This window comes from Lynx canadensis, chromosome D3 (assembly GCF_007474595.2).
Source record: "Lynx canadensis isolate LIC74 chromosome D3, mLynCan4.pri.v2, whole genome shotgun sequence".
Lineage (NCBI taxonomy): Eukaryota > Metazoa > Chordata > Mammalia > Carnivora > Felidae > Lynx > Lynx canadensis.
Window position 1 is genome coordinate 862,651 of NC_044314.2, and position 24,869 is coordinate 887,519.

At 45.2% G+C, this 24,869-nt stretch overlaps 1 protein-coding gene across 1 annotated transcript in view; it reads right to left on the reverse strand.

Annotated features, from left to right (window-relative positions):
- Positions 1-24,869, reverse strand: part of ATP9B (ATPase phospholipid transporting 9B (putative)) — a 204,428-nt gene that overhangs the window by 150,149 nt on the left and 29,410 nt on the right. The window contains exons 3-5 of the mRNA XM_030336998.1: positions 14,970-15,120; positions 11,938-12,051; positions 3,137-3,245 (exon numbers count right to left, since the gene is read on the reverse strand). Coding sequence (XP_030192858.1) covers positions 3,137-3,245; positions 11,938-12,051; positions 14,970-15,120 — 374 coding nt within the window. The remainder of the gene's footprint in view (positions 1-3,136; positions 3,246-11,937; positions 12,052-14,969; positions 15,121-24,869) is intronic.

Below are 24,869 nucleotides of genomic sequence, written 5' to 3' on the forward strand. Positions count from 1 at the left end.
GGGAGGGAGAGAGGGAGGGAGGGAAGGAGGGAGGAAGGAAGGAAGGAAGGAAGGAAGGAGGGAAAGAGGGAAGGAGGGAAGGAGCGAACAGCCTCTCCCAGCCTTGGCAGGCTGGCTGTCCCGGGGCACCCGGCACTCGGCAAGCTGTCTACAACTCTGCCTGAGACCTCACCTCTGCTTGCAGTGAGCCTAGAGACTGGCTAGAGGCAAAACACTTTCTTGGGGTCTTTTCTGAGCATGATTCAGTGCCGGCCTTGGATGTGGCTTTCAAAACTCTCCTGTCAACACACGCACTTCTGAAGGCCCCGATTTTCCAAAGAATCCTGTCTCCAGCTCCTTCTAGCGGGCGCTCGACACTCTCTTCGGTGTGTCAACTATCACCTATCGCCCCCCAGCCACTGCTGCTGACACAGGCTTCCGAAATGCCGACTGTTTTTTTGGCTCTTCTGCCCTGAGTGACATCCAATCAGAGGAAGAGAGACAACCGTCTTGACTCGGTCCTTCAAGTGGCCCTGCCAGGCTGGACAGACACAATTCTCGCAAGTGCGTGCCGCTCCGCTACCTTCAGAGCCACGGCCTGGAGTCCCAAACTGAGAATGTGGGCTGCTCTCTCTGAGGCAAGTGCTCGCCCCTTCACTGCTTCTACGCTCAGGAGGGCAGGCAGGACTGCCGACTGATGGTTCACAGAGATCACCATGCCATTTAGTTTTGAATGATACAATTAATGCACGGAAACGAATCTCTACTCATTCCAAATATCACAATGAAAACAATTTAAAATCTAAGCCGGGACCTATACTATATTCCAAAAAAGACACGTCAAAGGTACACCTAATTTACCTGGCCACTCTGGGGATTCCTTTTTTCCAAAACTTCACCTCTTCTCTACAACACACCTTTCCTCCACCGTGCCATTACTTCATACATCAAAACTCTTCACTAGTTAACCGTTCGATTTAATCGCAAGAGTATAGTCTTTTCAAAAATGGCACTGGGACAACTGGATACTCACACACAAAGGAATGTGGCCCCATGTCATACACCCACACAAACTACAGAATGAAAACGGATCACACATCTGAGCGTCAGAGCTAAAAGCATAAAACCCCTGGGAGAAGATATAGAAGTAAACCTTTGCAACCCTGGGTTGACAAACTGTTCCTTAGATACATCACAACGGCACAAGCAATAAAAGAAAACACAGATGAGCAGCACTTCATCAACATGAAAACTGTTGTGCATCAGAAGACACCAAGAAAAAGAAAACACAAGCCACCGAACGAGACAAAATATGTCCAAATCACAGAATGACAAGGGACTTAAATCCAGAATATATAGAGTTCTCCCAACTCAATAAATACAAAAAAAGAACCCAGTTCCAACAGTAAGCAAAGAATCTGAAAAAACACGTCTCCAAAGGAGACATACAAACGCCCAATAAGCAGATGAAAAGACGCTCAACGTCATGAGTCACCAGAGAAACACAAGTCAAAACCACAACGAGCTACCACTTCACGCCCAACAGGACGGCTGCAACAAAAAGACAGACGCTAACAGGTGCCAGGTGCCGGCGAAGATGCAGAGAGACCGGACCACTCACACGCTGCTGGTGAGAAAGCAAACCAGCAGCTGGTTTGGCCAACTGGCAAGGCCGATCAGAAGAGTAGTCTGCAGTTTCTCAAGAGCGTGGTTACCATACAATCCAGCAATTTCACTCGTGGTAGGTATGCTCACAGAAGAAGTAACATCACGTTCGTACAGAAAAACCGCACGCAGACATTTGCAGCAGCATTCTTTACAGTCGCCTGAAGTGGAAACAACGCAAATGTCCACCTACTACTGAATGGGAGGCAAACACGGCATGCCACAGAGAGGAGGAGCCCTGGGCAACGAAAAGAAAAACAGCGCTGCCAGGCGCCACGCCAGCGATGAACTGATGACCCGTGACCACGGGGCGCCGGGGAAAGAGGCCTGTGACACCAGCCCACACGCTGCAGGCTTCCGGACACCTGCTCCTCGGGGGCAAACCCATGGAGACAGAAAGCAGGCCGGGGGACGGACCCGGGGCTGGAGGAGGGGCAGGAGGGGCAAGAATGGGATGACGGCTAACATATTCAGAGTTTCTTTCTAGAACGTCAAGACCGTTCCAAAAGTAGACGGCAGTAATGCTTCCACGACTCTGTGAAGAGACCCAAGCCACCGAACCGCACACTTTCAACGGATAAACTTTACGTTACACGAGATCTGTCCAAATAAGCTATAAAAATATTTTTCTGGAGAATTATTTCAAATAAATAATTCAACGTACAGATATCCCCACGTAATCAGAAGGTACAAACTCCACTCTAAACCTCATCTTTGAAACAGGCTTTGAAGTTATTATGAATACGTGTTTAGTTTTTCGGTGCCTTCCTTCATTGTCCCTCATTGATGCGATCACTGTCTTGGTGTCACTGTCACTTTTTGACGGGCGTAATGCCCACCCACAAATACTTACCCCACACTCTTCCCAATACATCGCTGCTTTTCCACTGAGACTGAGAGACCAAATAAACAAACTCTTTAAAAACATAAATTAAGCAAGGGTTAAAAGCCCTGAACGAAGTTAAGGAGAAATGGGCATAAAGTAGTCCCTCTTTGGATCATGACATGAACTGTAGGTGCTCCGAGACCTTGCACTTAAACAGTTTAAGGCCCTGGTACTAACTGTCTAACCCTACGACTGTGTTGAAAATATGACACAAACAGAGACGGCAGGTAAGGTGATACAGGGCTTCACAGAAAATGTCCTGCACCCGCTGGGTTTCACACGTGTCTACGTGCACACCCCTCATACACAAACCGTGACAGAGCGCACCACACGACCAGTTCTCTGTGTGCGTGTGCGCATGTGTGTTTAAGTGTGTACATGTTTATACTCATACACACACATCCCAGCATCTGGAGAATGAATAAAAAAATCTACCTTGAATTTGTAGGCATTACGTTATCGTAAGAAAATTAATTAGATACCATATGTAATTGCATAATACTATTTTCGGTAACAGAATTATGACGTTTTCTTTCATTTATGTTAACTCTGACGTGATGGCTACATTAAGCAAATGATAAACTAAATCAAAAGTGTCTTGCTGACCTCTTACTGTGAGCTTGCTGTAGAGCTGTGAATTTACTTCCTTGTCTCGCTGAAAACGCCGAAATTCATCAATTGCTTCCCTCATGATGGTAACAGCCAAAACGAATCCCTATGAGACAAAATAAAATCAGATATTTGAGAAAACTGGATTATAAATAACAAAACAGTAACAAAAAGTTTTACTCCCCACCCCCCACCCGCCAATGTTACTTCTAAAACATAAATGAAAACAAAGACAAAAAGGAACAATGAAACACCACTAAAAAAATATAATATATAAGATTTACGATTCTATCAACCAAAAAATTTAAATTCATATCATTGCTTGTACTTCAAGCCAAACATCAGAAAGGACTTAGTAACCTAAAAATAAGGAAACCAACAGTCTTCAAAAACCCCATGAATTATATTCAGAACATGCGAGCATTCAAGTTCAAATTAACAAAGACTGACATCAAAATCACACATTTCCTATACTTCTCTTTCTGGTAGAACTAAATGTGTAGCAACAGGAAGCTATCCCAGCACGACAAGTTTCTCCCCGTGGCAGCGTCTACAGACACACGTGGGGCACAGGCACAGCCACCACGCTTTTTTTCTTCACTTTTTTAAAAAATATTTTTATTTAAATTTATTTTTTTTATTTTGGGGGGGGAGGGAGAGAGAGAAAGACAGCATGAGCAGGGGAGGGGCAGAAATAGGGAGAGAGAGAGGATCCCAAGAAGACTCCACACTACCAGCGCAGGGCCCGATGTGGGGCTCGAACCCACAAACCATGAGATCCTGACCTGAGCCGAAATCAAGAGTCGGACGTTCAACCGACTGAGCCACCCAGGCGCCCCTACTTCCTCACTTTTTAAGTAAAAACCTGGACAGATTAACTTGATGCTATCTAAATAAAACTTTTTTCAAAGTGTATTTATTTATTTTGAGAGAAATAGCACGGGAGTGGGGGAGGTGCAGAGAGAGAGGGAGAAGCCCAAGCAGGCTCCGTGCCGTCAGCACAGAGCCCAACGTGGGGCTCGAACTCACAAACTGTGAGGTCATGACGTGAACCGAAGTCAAGAGCCAGATGCTTAACCAACTGAGCCACCCAGGCGCCCCTACAGAAAACCTATGTACTTGGAATCTATTGTGAAATCTATGACACCGCTAACGTGGCTGGAATCATTTTCAAAGGCTACTTGGGTGTCTTCTGACGCATTACACGGCTACTCTTCAAGTCAACCTCTCTCGGACCACACTGTCCAGCAGGCTTCGTTTGACTGATGAGCATCCCCCCCGTCTACTGTGAAAATGGCCAAGGCAAGGCCGGGCAACTCCACTTAGGGGACAGCAACCTGTTATCCCAGGGCTGTTTTTGTGTTGCCGACAGGCTACACTACACCACGTGGGCCCCTGGAACCCGTGGTCCTTGTGTTTACTGAAACACGGCCGTCCCCGGCGCGTTCAGAGTTGTGCCACCATCAACACCATCTGACTTTCATCACCCCAAAGAGAAAGCTCACCCCCCTTTCCCATCTCCCCTGCTCCCAGCCCCCTGCAACCATAGTGCCTCTTCCGGGTGACACAGTACGGCTGGCATTTTCATGAACTGCCAAACTGCTTTCCAAAGTGCTTGTACCACTTAACATGAGCTTACTGGCCATATACACGTTCTCCTGGGATAAATGTTATTCAGATCCTACGCCCACTTTTTACCTGTGTCATTCGTCTTTTCACGCGAAGTTGTAAGAGCCCTTCATGTGATTCTGGATATAAATACCGTGTTAGAGATATGATTTACAAGTGTGAGGTTACACTTTCCAGGTTGTATTGTTTCACTTTCTTGATAGCGTCCTCTGATGCACTAAAGTTTTTAATTTTCATGATGTCCAATTTCAATTGTTTCTTTGGTCACCTGGGCTTTTAGTGTCCAAGATCCCAAAACTCCACCTCTGTTTTCTTTCCAGGAGTCTTACTGGGTTCAGCTCTTCCATTTAAGTCTGTAACCCATTCTCGGTTACATTCTGTGTGTGACAGGAGGCGGGGTCCAAATTCATTCTTTGGCTCTGTCTCCACTGACCTGTCTTAGCACCCTTGCCAAAAATCAAGTTGTCCTAAGTGTCAAGGTTTGTTTCTGGACTCGACGTGTATCCCGTGATCTATCCTTCAGCTGGTACCACACCTTCTTGATGACTATAGCTTCAAAGTAAGTTTGGAATGGGAGGCAGGAGTCCTCCAATACTGATCTACTTTCTAGGACGCACTGGCTACTCTGCGTCTCTTGTATTTCCATATGAATTTTAGGATCGGTTTGTCAATTTCTGCCAAAAAAGCTACGTGGGATTCTCACAGGGATTGTACCGAATTTACAGATCAATTCGGAGAGTGCTATCGTTACGATAATATCAAGTCTTTCAATTCTTGAACATGGGATGACTTCTATCTATTTAGATCTTTAATTTTTTCAAAAACGTTTTAAGTTTTCAGTATGAAATCTTGCATTTTAGCTAAATCTACTATTTCTCCTTTCTGATGCTTTTATAAATGAAATTACTACACTAATTTCATTTTCAGGTGGTCACTGCTAGTATACAAAAATATAAGCGCTTTTTGTGTATCTATCTTATACCCCGTAGCCTCACTAACTCATTTATCAGCCCCAGCAAGTCTGTGTGTGTACTCCCCAGACTTGCCTACACACCAGGTCATGCCACTTGTCAACAGAGACAAGCTTTTCTCTTTCTTTTCCATCTAAATGTCTTTTAGCACATATAAGACAAAAAAAAACATGAAAATCCGAAACAGGAAATACCAAAAATACTTTAAAAAAATTTAGTGTTATCAAAAGCCTTAAAATTTATACACGCTTTAACCAAACAGTTCCACGTCTGGAAAGTTATCCTAAAAAACAAAAAAAAAACAAAAAAACACAAGGATCCCGGCATCAAATATAAAAAACCGGAAACCTAAATGTCCACAAATAAGAAATTCCTGGTACACTCGTACGATGAAATACCGTATTTCCTTAACTCAAAGATGCCGTTAGTCTCGGGTGAGAAGACAATACCACTTTAAATACACAAATTCTAAGTCACAACTCATTGTCAGTAACGTGAAAAACACACATCTACCCATCCGGGAAAGACAGTTCCGTGAGCCATTCTCACATAGAGAGTATTTACTATTAGGACTCACATTCACCATGCAGAATTCCGTAAAACTGTGTTTGTGACTCCCGAGAGGTAAGAGGAGAATGGCTGTCAAGCACGTTACTTACACACTGAAGACGGTACCGTTAAAGGAGAGGGTCAATCAGGCGAGCGCATGGCCATCACCTGGAAGGTGTTCTGCTCAAGCCCCACCTGAAGAGGGCGCCTTCACCTCTCCTCTGTGAGGCGCAGGTCCCAGATGTGTGTATGTCATCTAAACTGTGCAGGTGGATCTAACTTGCACCCTTTAACCCTATGGCTTAAAGACAGCAAAAGTGAATTCTCCATTCATCAAGGAACTTTAAGCCACAAAACGTAAGAGTTCCCAGCGCTTCCGAGAACTCGAGAAGTGAAAGTAGGCTTCTACTTCAAAGCAGTAACATTAGAGAAGATGCGACAGAGGGTCGGGTCCCAACTTGTAAAACAGGAGGTGAGCGCTCTTGGGAGGAAACAGAGCCCTGAAGACCGCTGGTGCACACGAGCAGCTCGCAGCCACGCTCCAAACCTAAGGTTTCCCCGAACACGTAACAGATGTGGAGGCCACTCCCGTGCCGCCACGTCCGTCTCCGGCTTATCTATCCTGAGAAAAACCCCAAAAGCCAGCCTCAGAACATAAAGCAGATTCCAAGAAAGGCACAGCTGAGGCCAGGGTTTCCTTCGCAGGCACTGGAGTCTACGACCCACGGACCTCCACCTGCAGAGTTTACATCCACTGAGTCTTAACTGGGTCACTGCAGACTGACGGCCTATGGAAGATGTGGGTAAGTAAGTCTTCCCACAGGAGGGGCCGGGCCTTCCCGCGACCTCAGCACCGACCACGTCCGAGACCGAAGCTACGGTACCGCTACTGGAAAACCCAAACTGGACGCGAGGGGGTGACAGTACTTCGGTGACACGACAGTATTTGAGGTCAGCCTGTTAATCAGAACGGATGACGGGAATGTCTCACGTGGCCGGTCCACAGGCCATGACTAAATCTTGCTTCATCAAGCGGACTTCTCTTTTCCTACTTCACCAGACGACCCAGGAGTCATGTAAAGTAACTGCCAAAATGATATGCATTTTTATAAAAAGACAAAAAATTCTATTGATATAATACCAGTTTAAACTTGAGGGATTCTTATATACCAGAAGCTTTTTATTTTAAGTTTATTTATTTACTTTGAGGGACAGAGAGAGAGCGCGAGCACGAGCAGGGGAGGGGCAGAGAGAGGGGGAGAGAGAGAATCCTGAGCAGGCTCCACACCGTCAGCACAGAGCCTGATGTGGGGCTCGAATCCATGAACCGTGAGATCATGACCTGAGCAGAAGTCAGAAGCTTAGCTGACTAAGCCACCCAGGAGTCCCCAGAAACTATTTTATGGGGTTTTTAAAATTTTTTTGAATGTTCATTTATTTTTGACAGACAGAGAGAGAGCACAAGTAGGGGAGGGGCCGAGAGATGGAGAGACACAGAATCCAAAGCGGGCTCCAGGCTCTGAGCTGTCAGCACAGAGCCCGACGCGGGGCTCGAACCCACGAACCGCAAGACCGTGACCTGAGCCAAAGTCGGACGCGTAGCCGACTGAGCCCCCAGGCGCCCAAACTTTTCTATGTTTTTTGAATGAGTCAACTTTTAAATGCCACAAAAACCTAATGAGCAATAATTCAGACAGGGAAACTGAGGCACAAGGAGCACAAGTACTTCTGCGAGAGTGGTTGTCCCCGGGCAGCATGCGATAGGAGTCCCAGTGAGTGATGTGCTTTCTCCTTTCCGTACTCCACCCACACCAGCGAAGCACAGAGACTTCAGGAAAGGAGTGGACAGAGGGAAGGACTGGAGAATCATACCGAAAGTCAGAGTCTCTTGCAAACGCCCTGGTCACCCTGGAAGTTACGTGTTAACAAACTTCCAGGACCACATCTTACATGGAAGAGGTAGCATCACCGACCCAGACGTCCTCTAAGAATCGTCTGCATGGGCAGGTCTATCCCACCTCATTCGTTCCGACAGAAGCACTGCGATCCGTTTTGGTACTCTGGTTACACCAGCTGTCCCTCAAAGAGCTGTTCCCAAGGCTGAATGATACGAAAGGTAATCCTCATTCCGACACAAGAATGTAATAATGAAATCAATTGTTTTCAGTTGACTCTTCTGTCATATGGCAAGATACAACAGAAAGGAGATCAGAGCTGAAGTAAACAATACTGCCAGGAATAACTGACAAAAGCGATCACGGAGCTATCAGCGCTTTCAGAAACACCCTTTAGCTGGAGAACAGAGGGAAGGAATCAGAAGCTGCCTGCTGAAAATTAGCGGGCGGGAGACCGAAGATTTCATAACCACCGGCCGGACGACGGGTTTACGCTGGACTGGCGGGTTTCTGTCAGGGAGGAACCCGGAGATGCCGAGCCCTTTTTCTGAGCAAGGAACCTCAGAACCTCACAAGGCAAGCAGAGAAAAGGCGGTGCGACGTGAGTGCGCACGAAGGCCACGCGCCGGGACGGGCCGCCCAGGACGGGGTGAACGGGCGGCTCGAGAAACAGGAGGAACTCGGGAGCTGCGAAAATCCTGCTGCAGAATGCCTCCTTTACTTTAAAACGGAACAAAAACCAGGATGTGGTCTGCATACAGATTTAGCGCAAGTTTGCCGCGACTGATAAGAAAGATCTTCTCTGTGTGGTATCCGAATTTTCGGTTTCCAAACAACGTTTCAGAGGGGAGCGTGGATCAAAGAACCAGTCTACCTAAGCCTGCCTCTGGGATCCGAAGGTGAGCCTGATGCACACATCAACTTTTTAAGACCTTTGCTAAATCAGAGGTTAAAACGTGCACCAGGAGCGCAAGCACAGACTCACAAGTCCTTACCGATCACACGACCAGAGGCACCAACCGCGGCTGCCACCGGGGCAGGGAACGGCAGGGCGCGGATTCCTAAGCGGGCCAGCTGGAGGTCCACCGGGGAGTGGGGACAGGGGCGCGGGGAACGGCCGGCACGTCCCGAGGAAGCATGAAGCGCAACTCAAACGAGAGAAGCGGGCTTTTCCCTTTTCCGCGGGGCCCCCGAGCCTCTGCTCAGCGTCCCTTCTAGGAGTACTGAGCCAGGTGCCTACCGGGGCACTTCTCTGAGCACGGCGAAGTGAATTCCCACACGCCAAGTGCTTCAAACACCTGCGGCTGACAGGACAGGTCAGGTTGGCGGACGTAAACCGCACACGGACAGAGGAAGGGGCGGCTCTGGCCGACACAGCCAATTCTGCGCACACTTAAAAGCAAGTCCTCGTTAGGAATCCACCTGCAACGAACATTCTCTTTGGTTACGAGCCACTTAAGTCACAGTCACGAGGAAAAGACGCAAAAGCAAAACAAACGAACGCTCTGTACGTCAGAGTTTTTTTTTTTTTTTTTTTTTTTTTTTAATTTTTTTTTCAACGTTTTTTATTTATTTTTGGGACAGAGAGAGACAGAGCATGAACAGGGGAGGGGCAGAGAGAGAGAGAGACACAGAATCGGAAACAGGCTCCAGGCTCCGAGCCATCAGCCCAGAGCCTGACGCGGGGCTCGAACTCACGGACCGCGAGATCGTGACCTGGCTGAAGTCGGACGCTTAACCGACTGCGCCACCCAGGCGCCCCTTGTACGTCAGAGTTTTAAGAGGGTCCCGTGTCCTCAGACAATCAGCGCTAATGGACACTTCAGGCCGAGCTGGCGGTGACACTGGAGGGGTGAGAGCACCCTGCGAAGCCACGGGTAGGAAGAGGGGCCAAAAATAAACACCCTGAGATCGTAAGTACACTTGATCTACGCTTTCACTGGAAAATGGGAAAACTAAGCAGGGCTTAGGCAATGAGACTCCCAGGATGCACAGGGAACGACGTACAATCAGACCGATCGTCACAGCCGAGTCTGTTAACTGTGAAAAATCAGAAAGAAACTGAAAGTCTCCTTCCCTGGGAAGATGGACAAATCGACTGTGTATATATTCAACGGAACACTTCCGAAAAGCGAAGACTACGTGAACTAGACCTGTACGTGTCAGGGATCCGTTTTATAAAACAATGTTAAGTCAAAACGCATGTTGCAAAAGGGTACACGGACTAAGGTCATCTTTATGCAAACTTTCAGAGCATGCAAACAATACGATTTCAGGGAGACAAACGTAAGTAGCAAAATTACCGGGAGACACGTAACAACTGAATCTCAAATGCAAACAGAAGTTGCCTGCAGGGGAAGGAGGGTGAGCAGGGGGAAAAGAAGAGAAAGTCCCCCCTCCGTCGCCTCTCCACAGCCACCTGGCTTGAACACCAACTCTGCGCACTGAGGTCTGAGCTTCGGTGTCGCCCGTGTGCTACGCGACACCCACACAGTCACGGGGCTCCCTCTCCCGCTCAGGATCAAGTGCGAGCACCCTGACTTCCCTTACAAGCACCGCCCCACGTCCCCAAGCTCCAGCGGCACCCCCAGCATCCTGGCCCGAGAGTTTCCGCAACCGTGGCTCCCCGGGCCCGCGCCTCTCTCTTCCCTGACCAGTGCGTGGCCCGGGCTCTCAGAAATCCGGATGTCATCCCAATGCCACCCCTCACAGGGGCCTAACTTAGATAATCCCGGCATCTTCCAACCCCACTGATTTCCTGAGTGCACCGTACTGACTCCGTGATCGTTCTGTACTACAAACACCATTACTGTCACTGCTCAAACCTGCGCTCCTCTGAAGTCTGTGTGGGTGCACAGGAGGAGGGGCTGACTCCAGCGACCCTGCCAACGAGACTTCTGTCCCCTCTGCCAGTCGCCCTGGCGCATCTGAGACCGGCTGTGAGAGGCGGCAGAACTGCGCAGCCCGGAGAAATGAACTCCAGAGCACGCCGCTCACGTCCCGGCTCCGAGAGGAGCACTTCGGCAGGTAAGTGAGCACTGCGCTGGCTCCTTCCCTAAAGGAGGAGTTTCACTACGTTGTCTTGACTGAATTATGCTGACAATCTGGCCAAAAGGGAGCAGTCCAAAGGAAGCAGTCCATTTTTCTAGGTGCAAGGAAGAAAGAAGGCATACGTATTGTCTACGTAAGCTGAAAACTGATGAAAATTATCGGCAAACAGCATCAAACTATCCCAGCGGCATTATGGTGGAAATGGAAGTATTCGATGAGAAGTATCATTTGCCTTTCCAAAACTTTTATGCACTGAGGGGTCAAGCAGAAATGGTCCGGACTTCACTGAGATACTTCAGCCAAAAGTAAGAACCGCCCATCTGTCAGGACAAGAGGGTCGCTGAGCAGATCACAACCTGGTTCCAGAAAGTGCCATCAGCACAGGGGAGAGACCGACCCGTTATCGCAGCCTCAGTACAGAATGCGCCATGGAAACCACCCCACCCCCCCGCCCCCCACCAGCAGGGGTGCCTAGCGGCCTCTCCAGACGACACCCGGAGCAGTGCACCACCCGGACACTCCTGCAGGGCTGCCCGGCACACACGTGACCGAGCTCTGTAAAATCTTTCACGGAAGTTCACAGATACGCGGCAACAATATCACATTTCTTAAAATCTGATCAGTTTCTCTCTCAATCGTCTCCACTCTTAAAACCATATTCTAAATAATCATTTAACTTAATTTCAAAAATCTTTTCTTTTACCAGAGGAGCCCAGTAGGTGTAGAGATAGCCTATTTTCAATGCTGGTACAAACTGCGAGCAGGATACTACCAGAAAATAGAGATTCAAGAAAAACTTGAATTGTTCATACAAAACCTAAAAAGGAAAAAGAAAAAATTAACACAGTCTCTCCAAGGAAAATCTTTAATACTTCAATCAAATAATTAAATCGGCACAATATCTAACTACATCTCCATCAAACATTGAGAATATGCCCTGAGTTACAGTAAATTTCTTAATTTTGGCACTGGCTTTCCAATAACCAAATCACATACAAAGCGAGGTAAGGTTACCTCAAAATTATATCTAAAATAAATTGAAAAAAAGACAATTAGAACTTTCAACTATGTTAAAAGCATCCTCTAAAAGTTTTGATTTTCCAGTTTTCCACACTGACCTACATATAAATATCTTTGTACGTACAGCAAAGCAAATGAGATAGCAAGTCCTTTCCAGTGTTGGTGGTCGATAAATATATATTTATATACACACAAATGTGTATCTTGATGACTCAGAAAATCTTACAATGGGAAAGTCGTGTTAACCTTGTATTTATGCAACGGTAAAAAATAAAACACGACAGCCACGTTTCTGAACACGAATGTCAGGGCAGTTTCACAAAAGCTGAGTGAACAGGCAGAGAGTGCACACAACGTGACTTCACAAAACCGCCTCCGCCTCCTGTAAATATCTGCTTCTCGCAGACGGTAAGAGACGATGACATATAAAAGAATGTGAATTCCAAAGCAATTTTGGAGACAGATGCCTACATATTTTTTACAGACTCTTAGCAGTGAACCTGCAACAAGAGCTTCAAATATAAAATAAATATCATTCAACAAAATGTTAGGAAGGCAAATCCTGCAACTTTCTGTTTTTGTTTTTTAATTCAAATAGAGTTGTCTTTAAGGAAGAAAACCCAAGATCCGGTATATTAATACACTTCTATTTACAAATGCTCAAACTATTAAATTGAAATTGAAAACGAAAATGGAAGAAACCTCGTGTTTACAGACGAGAATAACTCAAACAGCAGTTGTAACCGCAATTAAACTTCCATCCTTGCAACTTGCAGTCGAAATCTCCTTGGATACCATTTTTTATGCAACTCGAAGGTAGGAAAATTTCAACCAGAGCAGAGCAGTGGGTTAAGTACTTACTGTTGACTTAAAGAGTCCGGAACCACAGGTTTCACGTAATGAAGTTTTCTACATCAACACACAGTTGCTTGTGCAACTAAAGCATCGGCTGCATTGATAACATGTTTATATTCATAATCATATTCAATTGCTGTCTAAAAATGTTTTCAGTCATTTCATAAATTAATCTCAGCAGGAGAGAAAGCTCTTTTTCCTCAGTGATTTCTTTAAAATCTCTGTTAGCATAAATTATATCTATTAGCAATTCAAAAATTGCCATTTGGTGCTAAAAATGGCATTGAATTCCTACTGTGCAATTACCAAATGTTTCTAAAATACTACGTTTTAGATGAAAAGCCTAATTTAAGAGACAATCTAAGGAAAAAAATTCACACGGTAATACTTGTGCAGACAACCCATCAACAGGTATTTTCAGGACACAGCCAATCTTGGCGGGCTGTGTGGATTTACTCTGGTCAAAATTAAGCTGCACTGTTGGCTTTAAGCCACTGTAATCAATACTTTCTTGTCTACTGAATGAACTTTGTGACCTTTAGGAAAATGTGCAATGCTTAGCCAATCCGCGAGTATTTAATAATTTAAAATTAAAAAGAAAGCAGCAGCTTCATTCAATGCAGATGAGAGTATTCATCTGCCTGAAAGACAGTTTACATTTTATATCCTGACAAAAGAGCAGTCTTTCAATTACGGAGCCAACGGTTTTGTGTGTTTTAATAAAGAGCAAATTAGATATCAAGCATTCACCAACTATTAGATGGATGGGGAAGGGTGGTGGGAGGTAATCAATGCCCAACATAAAATCGGCATGATTATTTACATAAAAACATGAAAAATAAGACAGCCCTTATTTCACAAAACCAAGACTTTCTTGCAAAATAGCATAAAGCTAACAACTAGAACATGTCAAAAACTTTGATCTAGAAACATAATCAGTAGTAGCTGCCTTTTGCCTGTAGAAAGATGAATAAATTCGTCTATTAAAATAGGAAATGATGCACAAAAATCAAAAATTATCCAATCATTCTAAATACATACAAACTGAGTTTGTACGTATTTAAGACAAAAACATCACCAGCAATAAAAAAAAATTAATCAAATATTTAAACCTCAATATTTAAACTCAGCATAATACCTATTTAAGATAACGAATAATACAATAATACATGGCCTGAAATTCATAATGTGAAGTAGAAAATCCATCTATAAATGCTTACAGAGATTCTGTTACGGAGTCCTGCCTGTGTAAGCACTTATGTTACTCTCATTTGGAGGCTCCTACGCAGGCTTTACACTTGGCATTCAGCTTCACTTCCAAACAAAACTTACAGCTCTTTTCTGATAATTTAATTCAGGCCTACCTGGTTATTTCTACAGTAGCATAAATATTTTTATCTAAGGCTGAAGTCAAACTATAAACTTTCTCTTTTCTTAATTTTTTTTTTTTTAATGTTTATTTTTGAGACAGAGAGAGACAGAGCATGAACAGGAGAGGGTCAGAGAGAGAGGGAGACACAGAATCTGAAACAGGCTCCAGGCTCTGAGCTGTCAGCACAGAGCCCGACGCGGGGCTCGAACTCCCAGACTGCGAGATCATGACCTGAGCCGAAGTCGGACGCTTAACCGACTGAGCCCCCCAGGCGCCCCAAACTATAAACTTTCTTAAGTTGAACTCTATGCTGTACCCGTAAAAGTGTGCATGAATTATTTAACAATCATCTGAACATGAATGGTTCAAAAACAAAGGGACACTGGTTTGGACGGGACACAATTAAAAGGGGGGGAAAAACAGTGAAAACAAAAGCAGCTGGCAATGTCTCATATAAAAGCCCAGTTTTAAGAATGTAACAGCCTTACCCCGGGGATAAAGGTAAATATATTGTATTTCTGGTTTTTGATAGAGTTTCGGGGATGCTTCTCTTCACACTTTTCAGGACATCCGAGCCACACTGTGCGAGCTTTTAGTTCTCTCTTTCTTTGACAAATATTTACCAGCCAATCACAGCAACTGCATGAAAAAAAGAGACACATTATGAGTGCTCTATTCCAAGTCTTTAAACTAATCGTACACGTTTAGAGCCAATACGGATTGTTTCTGTGTATATGCACCAGACACTGACAGCGTATCTAAAGCTAATCTGTAGGGTTGTCTTAAAATAAGTTTTATGGACATGAAGGTGTGACATAAAACACTGAGAGAAACTCGTATGAGCGAGTATATGACGACTTTTAGAACCTCAAGGAAACTATCTTCCCTTGTTTAGACCAAACAGGGTCGAAACAAAACGAAAAACAAAAAACAAAACCAGAAAACCACACTGACATTCTGAAGTAGTCAATGCTTTACTACGCCGAGAAAAAGACAGTCTGTTGTTCATAATTCTCAACACACCGCTCAGGAATTTGATGATAGAGGTCCTCAGACATCAATTCGTCCCAAATGTGACCTGCCCTCTCTTCTTTGAGGGGACCACTTTTTTCCTTTCTAAAAAGGCGACTTTTCTAGTAGCATTAATACAAAGTTAAGACTTACGGCTCAATTCAGTATTTAGAAAGGGTACTGATGCTCAGTGGGATGTTGTAGTGACAGTGACAGTGACAGCTCCACTGCATTGTCATGCAGCCATGCTCATCTGTGCAGTAAACACGTTAGATCTGTCCTTGCTCTAACAGCACCAGGGCTCCAGGAGCACAAATACTTCTACTCCCTGGACGTCCAAACCACCATTTTTGGATAGAGAGAATAAAGTTTTCTCAAAATACTTAAGAAAATGATGAAAAGGCATCAGAGCCATCTCAACTGAGCGTAACATAATCATGAATTTAAAATCTGATCTAATTCAGATCCCCACAACGCCGAGGAAGCCTGGGAACAGTCTTCCAGGTGCGCTCCAGGCTGGACGGGCAGGCCGGCAGCAGAAGGCGCAAATGCCGAACTCCCCTCGGTGACAGAGTAAGCTCAAAAGGCCACAGTAATTTTGCGTGACGACGACAGTCTTCTAGGCGTCATTACAAAATGAGGCTGACGCGTCTGGACTTGTACCTTGAAGTCACCGCCTAACTTCCACGGTGGGGCACTAGCCGACACCACCCTCCGGAAATCGCCTGCCTTGCAAGTGATCAAAACGCAGACACGGCGCTTCACGGCCCAGCCGGAGGGCATCCCATGTGAGCGTACAGATGTGTGCAGTGCGTCTCTACGGACCGTCTGCCTACTTGCCAGCCGTGCCCAGAAGATCTTCGGTCTGGAAGGGCAGGGCTTTGCCCTCGGAAGCCCCCTGGCCTTCGGTCGTGGGCACCCGGCCACAGCACCGGGAGCACTGTCACCGTGAGTGAGCTCTCCCACGATGGGAACGCATGCGGCAGCCAGACGAGCGGGTCAGCTCTGACACAACCCCAGCGACCTTCCTGCTTCAACTTTTAAGAACAGACAGCATCTTCACATATCAAGTATACTTTTAAGTCCCCGACTGTTATAAATCAGGATGTTATTAAAGTGATTTAAGGCTAAGTATTCCCATGTTTACTGCTTTCTTTGGGGGGGGGGGGGGGGGGGGGGAGAGTAAGGGATCGTCAAGTAGCTTTAGTAAAATGTTAGGGATTTGTGATCTGTTCAGGCGTGAATGAAACAAAAATTAAATAAGACTTCAAATAAAATATAATAAGCATCAAACTCCCATTTCTCACCTTGCTGCTGCTTCTACTGTGTGGCCTGGACACCCTCCCAAGGACCCTTCTCCTCTGGCACCATCCACCTTGCCACGCCCCTGCCACCTGCCCCTCCCCCGTCAGGACCCCAGACACCCCGGAGGTCAGGGGGCTCCCTCCCGACTCCTTCCCGGCAGCGGCTCAAAATTGCCAGCCTCTTATCTACCGCATACAGCCGGTACTCCTGGTGCACAAAAGCCACGCAGTTATGGTACACGAGACCCACGTGACACGAGCTGGGAGGGACTCTTCCCCAAACTCCGGGTTCAATCGGTCTGACACCCGCAACTACCTTCCGGAGATGTCAGACCCCCACGTCTCCCCCAGGAGGAAACTGGGGGCCAGAAAAGTAAGCAATTTCTCCAAGACGAAACAACTCGTTGCTGGCAGAGCTACGCGGCTTCCCGAGTCACACTCAGAACGCCTCCAACCTTAGAAAGTTGCATCTGACACAGAAGCGCACGTTACTGGGAGCGCCCGGGTGGCTCCGTCGGCTGGGCGTCCCGACTTCGGCTCAGGTCACGATCTCACGGTCTGTGGGTTCGAGCCCCGCGTCGGGGTCTGGGTTGATGGCTCAGAGGCTGGAGCCGGCTTCGGATTCAGTGTCTCCCCTCTCTTTGCCCCTCCCCCACCCACTCTCTGTCTCTCAGTAATAAATATTAAAAAAAAAAGCTTTTTAAAAAGAAGCGCACAGGGGCGCCTGGGTGGCTCAGTCGGTTAAGCGGCCGACTTCGGCTCAGGTCATGATCTCGTGGTCTGTGAGTTCTAGCCCCACGTTGGGCTCTGTGCTGACAGCTTGGAGCTCAGAGCCTGGAGCCTACTTCAGATTCTGTGTCTCCCTCTCTCTGACCCTCCCCTGTTCATGCTCTGTCTCTCCCTGTCTCAAAAATAAATAAACGTTGGGGCGCCTGGATGGCTCAGTCGGGTAAGCGGCCGACTTCGGCTCAGGTCATAATCTCGCGGTCTATGACTTCGAGCCCCGCGTCGGGCTCTGGGCTGACAGCTCAGAGCCTGGAGCCTGCTTCATATTCTGGGTCTCCCTCTCTCTCTCTCTGCCCTCTCCTGCTCATGCTGTCTCTGTCTCCAAAAATAAATAAACACTAAGAAAAATTTTAAAAATAAATAAATAAATAAACGTTAAAAAAAATTTAAAAAGAAGTGCACGTTACTGTACTGCCCAATATAGCATCCACTGGCCACGTGACTTTTTTTTTTTAAGTTTAGTCAAGAGAGAGAGAGAACAAAAGAGAAAGAGTGCAAGCATGAGTGGGGGAGGGCCGGAGAAGAGAGAATCCCAAACAGGCGCCATGATGTCAGCAGGGAGCCCAACGGGGGGCTCAGTCTCACAAACCGCGAGACCACGGCCAGAGCCACCATCGAGAGTGGGACGCTAAACTGACTGAGCCACCCAGACTATTCATTCACGTGTAACTATCTCAGTATGAATCAAAATTCAGTGAAATAAAAAGTCCAGTTCCTCAGTTACATTAGCCACATTTTAAGGGCTCAACAGCCACCTTGGCCAGCGGCTACCATACCGGACATCGCAGATCTAGAACATTCCCATCGTCACAGGGAGGGTTAGCGGGCAGGGCTGGTCCACAGGGAGCACGGTGCAGACACAGGTGCAGCAGACAGGATACAAGCTTCCTATGTGTGCGCTTCCTTTAGCACTTCAATTTGGGGCGAAAATCCTCCAGCAAAGTATTCAAACAGGAATTTTTGTTCTGAAACACCTACTTACCTAATGTGTGTGACGGCTTAACGTACACGAGTCGGGCAAATCTACCGTGATATTGAAAACAAGAAAAATTGAGCGTTTGAAAAATGTATGTAAAATTTAGAAAATGTGGGTTTTACAAAGTTTACGCTGGTATCAGCATATTCTTATACAGACAAAAGGCTCCATAAATGTAAAACCACTTTGAGCATCACATGCACACTGCAGACAACAGCTAAAATAAAAACGTCAACATCAACACCACTGCGTGTAGCACCTGAACCTAACAACCCAGTAAGTTCCAAAGCCTTACACTCTATAAACTCTAAATTAAATACCAAGGGCTAAAAACACGTATACTCAGCAGTTTATTAATTTTTCCCTATAGCCCTGTATAGGGAAAAAAAAAAAAAAAAAGATTCCTAGACTTCCAAGATGTAACGATTATTTGAAACACTTGGCTACTGATAACTATCAACAAAAGTATTATTACTAAGTATTTCCTTATACAAATACAAAAGAAAGTAGTAGATAGGGAGCCACAATCCAATCACATGCTATTTCACAGAATTAAATGAATACAGAGCCTTGAGGGTTTAAGAGCCTGGGGTCCCACCAGAATTGCCACTGGCGATGCAGGCAGAAACTATGAGCAGGAGGGGAAGACAGGTGCCTTGAGTGCATAAGCCCCCAAGATGAGTAACCCAGAAAGTATACTTAAGCCTCATGGAGCTGTAGAGGTAAGCAGGAAAACAAAATGAGGGGCAATTTCTGAGGAAGATGGATTTGTGAATACTGATAACAAGAGGGCGAAGGAAACGGAGGTCCTTGGGAGGAAACACCCAGGAGCTAGCTTCACCTGGTAACACTTCCTTGGAAGCGGAATCTTTTCTAAGTGAGTGATTGCTCAGGAGACACTGCCCACTTATACATAAATCACCTTACACTGTCAAGTCAAATAAGACTAAATCCAAGAGTGAATACGGCGGAGCAGCACGGACACCCTCAGCTTGTCTTGTCCCTGAAAGGCAGCCAGATCAGCACCAAGCCATTCTGCACACCTAGGAAGCCGATCTGAGGATTAACACAACAATCCGTATACCCTGAGCCACAGAACTCGGCAGGTACGCCGTGCGGAGACGTGCACTGGTGGAGAAAAAAGCCCCAGAAGGTAGGGAGCTGTTTTCGTGGAGAGAGGACAGAGAAAGAGAAAGGGGGAGAGTGAGGCACATCAAGATCGTGCAAGAAAAGCACTCCCCCAAAAGCAGCTGGAGAGAAAGAGTGAAAACACTCGCAGGGAACTGAACAAGGAATCTGTTCCCCAAAACCACTGACGAGAAGAAAGGAGAGGGTTTCAGTACCACCAGGATTCTACAAACAGTGGAACACAGTCTGAAGTTCTGGAGCCCAGGGCCCGGCGGTGCTCTGGTGAGGAAGCGGGGCGAAGCCCCAGGAGCAGGCAGCGGGGTCTGAGAGGTCCGTGTGCCACACGGGGAGAAGCAGTTCCGCTGCTGGGCGTGCATTTGGTAGAGGCCATACAGCCTCCCCACGGGCAAAGGTCCCAGGGGATCCCAGAGAGCAGCCACGTTTGCTGGTATTGGGACAAAGGTGCCAGAGTGTGGCAAAACCTGGTGCCAGCCGTGTGTTGTGATTGGCCATAACCTCTGAACCTCTGCTGCTGTGCAACGGCATGAACATTTTCTGGGGCAAGCCAGGACCGGCCATTGCTCAGTGAGACCCTCCCCCAGAGAGCTGGTGTGGGTCCAAGCCACAGGGGTCTCTGGAGTCTACAGGGTACCCTATCTGTGTAGGGATGGGGAGTGGACGGAGGCCTGAGACAACGGAGAGGTGCCTGATCACCAGTCGGTGAAAGAGCGAAGTTCCTGTGCCAGAGACTAGGCAACCGGGTGAAACCATTTCCATCTCTCATGTGCACGCACGTGTGCCACAATGATCCACCTCAGTAAGCTATGCAGCGCCACCTACTGGACAATACAGCCGTTACACCAAGCCCTGCCCAACTGCGCCATCCAAGCACACCATCCAGAAGACCAGCACAAGTCCCTCCACCTGCTTAATGTACAGACTATAGCGGGCTTCACTGTTCAGTTCTTTTTTAAATTTTTTTTTTCAACGTTTATTTATTTTTGGGACAGAGAGAGACAGAGCATGAACGGGGGAGGGGCAGAGAGAGAGGGAGACACAGAACCGGAAACAGGCTCCAGGCTCTGAGCCATCAGCCCAGAGCCCGACGCGGGGCTCGAACTCACGGACCGCGAGATCGTGACCTGGCTGAAGTCGGACGCTTAACCGACTGCGCCACCCAGGCGCCCCTTCACTGTTCAGTTCTAAGGGAAACTGGATGTAACTTCACTGTAGTTTCATTCTGTTTTCTGGCTCATGTATTTGTTCGTTTGCTTTGCTTTGTTTTTGCTTACATTGTTTTCTTTTTTTCGTTTTTCTTCCTCATTCTTGCATACAGAAAGAAAAATTTATTTTTATTATTTTTTATCTTATTTTTTACTTTATAAATTTTTTATTCTATTTCATTCAATTCTATTTTACTATATAATTTTTTTCTTACCTTTTTTTCTTTCCCTTTTCTCTCTATTCTATCAAGTTTCTTTCAACAAGCAGATGAAAACACACCTAGCATCAAGCTTCATTTGATTTTTTGCTTTGTTTTTAATTTTTTAATTTTTATATTTTACTTTTTCTTTTCCTCCAAGATGACAAAACGAAGAACAAAAGAAAGAAGAGAAAGACATGACAGCCGAGGCTTAATCAACACAAATATAAGGAAGATGTCTGACCTAGAATTTAGAACTATAATAATAAGAATACTAGCTGGGGTTGAAAAAAGTCTAGAACCCCTTTCTGCGGAGATGAAAGAATTAAATCTAGTCAGCACGAAATTAAAAATGCTAGAACCAAGATGCAACCTCAAATGGATGTGATGACGGAAAAGATGGACGAACCAGAGCAGCAAATCAGCAATTAAGACGATAAAACTATGGAGAATAATGAAGAAGGAAAATGGAGGGAAATAAAGGCAAAATATCACGATTTGAGACTTAGAGAACTCAGTGACTTATTAAAAAGGAGTAACATCCGAATGATAGGAGTCCCAGAAGAGAGAGAAAAGGGGGGAGAAGGTTTACACGAGCAAATTATAGCAGGAAACTATCCTAATCTGGGGAAGGACACAGGATCAAAATCCAAGAAGCACAGAGAACTCCGATTAGATTTACCAAAAACCAACAATCACCAAGGCAGATAACAGTCAAATTCACAAAATACACAAAGAATTATGAAAGCAGCAAGGGGAAAAGAAAACTTTTTAACCTATAAGGGAACACGGTTGAGGCTCACAGCAGACCTGGCCCCAGAAACCTGACAGGCAGAAAGAAGTGGCAGGATATATTCAACATGCTGAACTGGAAAAATATGCAGCCAAGAATTCTTTATCCAGCGAGGCTCTCATTCAAAATAGAAGGAGATATAAAGAGTTTCCCACACAAACAAAAACTAAAGGAGTCTGTGACCACTAAACCAGCCCCGCAAGAAATTCTAAGGGGGACCCTTTGAGTGGAGAAAAGAAAAAACAAAACAAAAAAGACCAAAATCAACAAAGACTGGAAAGGACCAGAGAATATCACCAGAGACATGAACTCAAAAGGCAACCCAATGGCACCAAATTCGTATCTTTCAATAGTCACTCTAAATGTCAATGGACTAAATGCTCCAATCAAGAGACATAGGCTCTATACAAGACCCATCTATACGCTACTTACAAGAGACTCATTTTAACCTAAAGACACCTTCACATTGAAAGTGGATGGAGAACCATCTATCATGCTAACGGTTGTCAAAAGCCGGTGTAGCCATACTTATATCAGACAAACTAGATTTTAAAATAAAGACTGTAACAAGAGATGAAGAAGGGCATTATAACATAATTAAGGGGTCTATCCACCAAGATCTCACTGCTGTAAATATTTATGTCCCCAACATGGAGTCACCCACATATATAAATCAATTAATCACAAACATAAACTCACTGATAATAATACCCTAAGAGTAGGGGACTTCAACACCCCCTTACAATAATGGACAGATCATCGAAACATAAAATTAACAAGGAAGCAATGGCTAAGAATGACACACTGGACCAGATGGACTTAAATATATTCAGAACATTTCATCCTAAATCAGAAGAATACACATTCTTCCAAGTGCACATGGAACATTCTCCAGAATTCATCACATACTGGGTCACAAATCAGCCCTCAACAAGTACAGAAAGACCGAGATCATATCCTGCATGTTTTCAGCCCACACTGCTATGAAACTCAAAATCAACCACAAGAAAAACTGTGAAAAGACCAGGAATACTTGGAAATTAAGCAATACTCTACTAAAGAATGAATGGGTTAACCGAGAAATTAAAGAGAAAATTAAAAAGGACGTGGAAGCTAATGAAAATGAAAACACAACCCAAAACCTCTGGGATGCAGCAGAGGCGGTCCTAAGTGAGAAGTATATAGCAATCCAGGCCTTCCTAAAGAAGGAAGAAAAGTCTCAAATACACAACCTAACCTTACACCTAAAAGAGCTGGAAAAGAAGAGCAAATAAAGCCCAAAACTAGCAGAAGAAGGGAAATAATACAGATTAGAGCAGAAATCAATGATATCGAAATCAGAGAAACAGTTGACCAGATCAATGAAACCAGGAGCTTGTTCCTTGAAAGAATTAACAAAATTGATAAACCCCTAGCTAGATTAATCAAAAAGAAAAAACAAAGGACCCAAATGAAATACTTTCATTTCACAAATGAAAGAGCAGAGATCACAACCAATGCTGCAAAATACATACAATAGTAAGAAAATACTATGAGCAATTATATGTCAACAAACTGGGCAACCTGGAAGAAATGGTCAAATTCCTAAAGATAGAATCTACCAAAACTGAAACAGGAAGAAACAAAAAATTGGAACAGACCCATAACCAGTAAAGAAATTGAATCAGCAATCAAAAATCTCCCAACAAATAAGAATCCAAGGCCAGATGGCTTTCCAGGAGAATTCTACCAAACATTTAAAGAAGAATTAACACCTATTCTTTTGGAGTTGTTGCAAAAAATAGAAATGGAAGGAAAACTTCCAAACTCATTCTACAAGGCCAACATTACCTTGATTCCAAAACCAGACAAAGACCCCACTAAAAAGGAGAACTACAGACCAATTTCCTCATGAACATGGATACAAAAATTCTCACCAAGATACCAGCCAAACAGATCCAACAATACATTAAAAGAATTATTCACCACAATCAAGTGGGATTTATTCCTGGGATGCAGGGCTGGTTCAATATCCACAAATCAATGTGACATATCACATTAACAAAAGAAAGGACAAGACCCACAAGATCCTCTCAATAGATGCCGAAAAAGCATTTGACAAAATACAGCATCCTTTATTGATAAAAATCCCCAAGAAAGTAGGGAATAGAAGGATCGTACCTCAAGATCATAAAGGCCATATATGAAAAACCCACCGCTAATATCATCCTCAATGGGGAAAAACTGAAAGCTTTCCCCCTAAGGTCAAGAACACAACAGCGATGTCCACTCTTACCACTGTTATTCAACATAGTATTGAAAAGTACTAGCCTCAGCAATCAGACAACACAAAGAAATAACAGGGATCCAAATCGTCAAGGAGGAAATCAAACATTCACTCTTTGCAGAAGACATGATACTCTACGTGGAAAACCCAAAGACTCCACCAAAAAACTGATAACACTGATATGTGAAATCAGCAAAGTTGCAGGATATAAAATCAAGGCACCAAAATCGGTTGCATTTCTATACACCAATAACGAAGCAACAGAAAGAGAAATGAAGGGATTGATCCCATTTACAATTGCACCAAAAACCATAAAATACCTCGGAATAAACCTAACTAAAGAGGTGAAAAATCTATAGACTGAAAACTATAGAAAGCTTATGAAAGAAACTGAAGACACAAAAAAATGGAAAACCTTCCGTGCTCATAGATTGAAAGAACAAATATGGTTAACATATAGCTCCCGAGGCTCCCACAGCCACACGGCCACTACCAAGTTCGCAACGGTTCAGGCTCTCTCACTGACAGAAACTCGTAACACTATGCATTGGATGCAATGCAAATGCATCACTATTGATTCTCCTTTGTCGGTTATTATCGCTCTCCCAAAGCCAGGACCGATCTTCCCATGTTTTCAGTCCTCATCTGGATCCCAGTCATCTCCTCACCCAAATGACCCCATGTTCCCAACTAAGGACAAG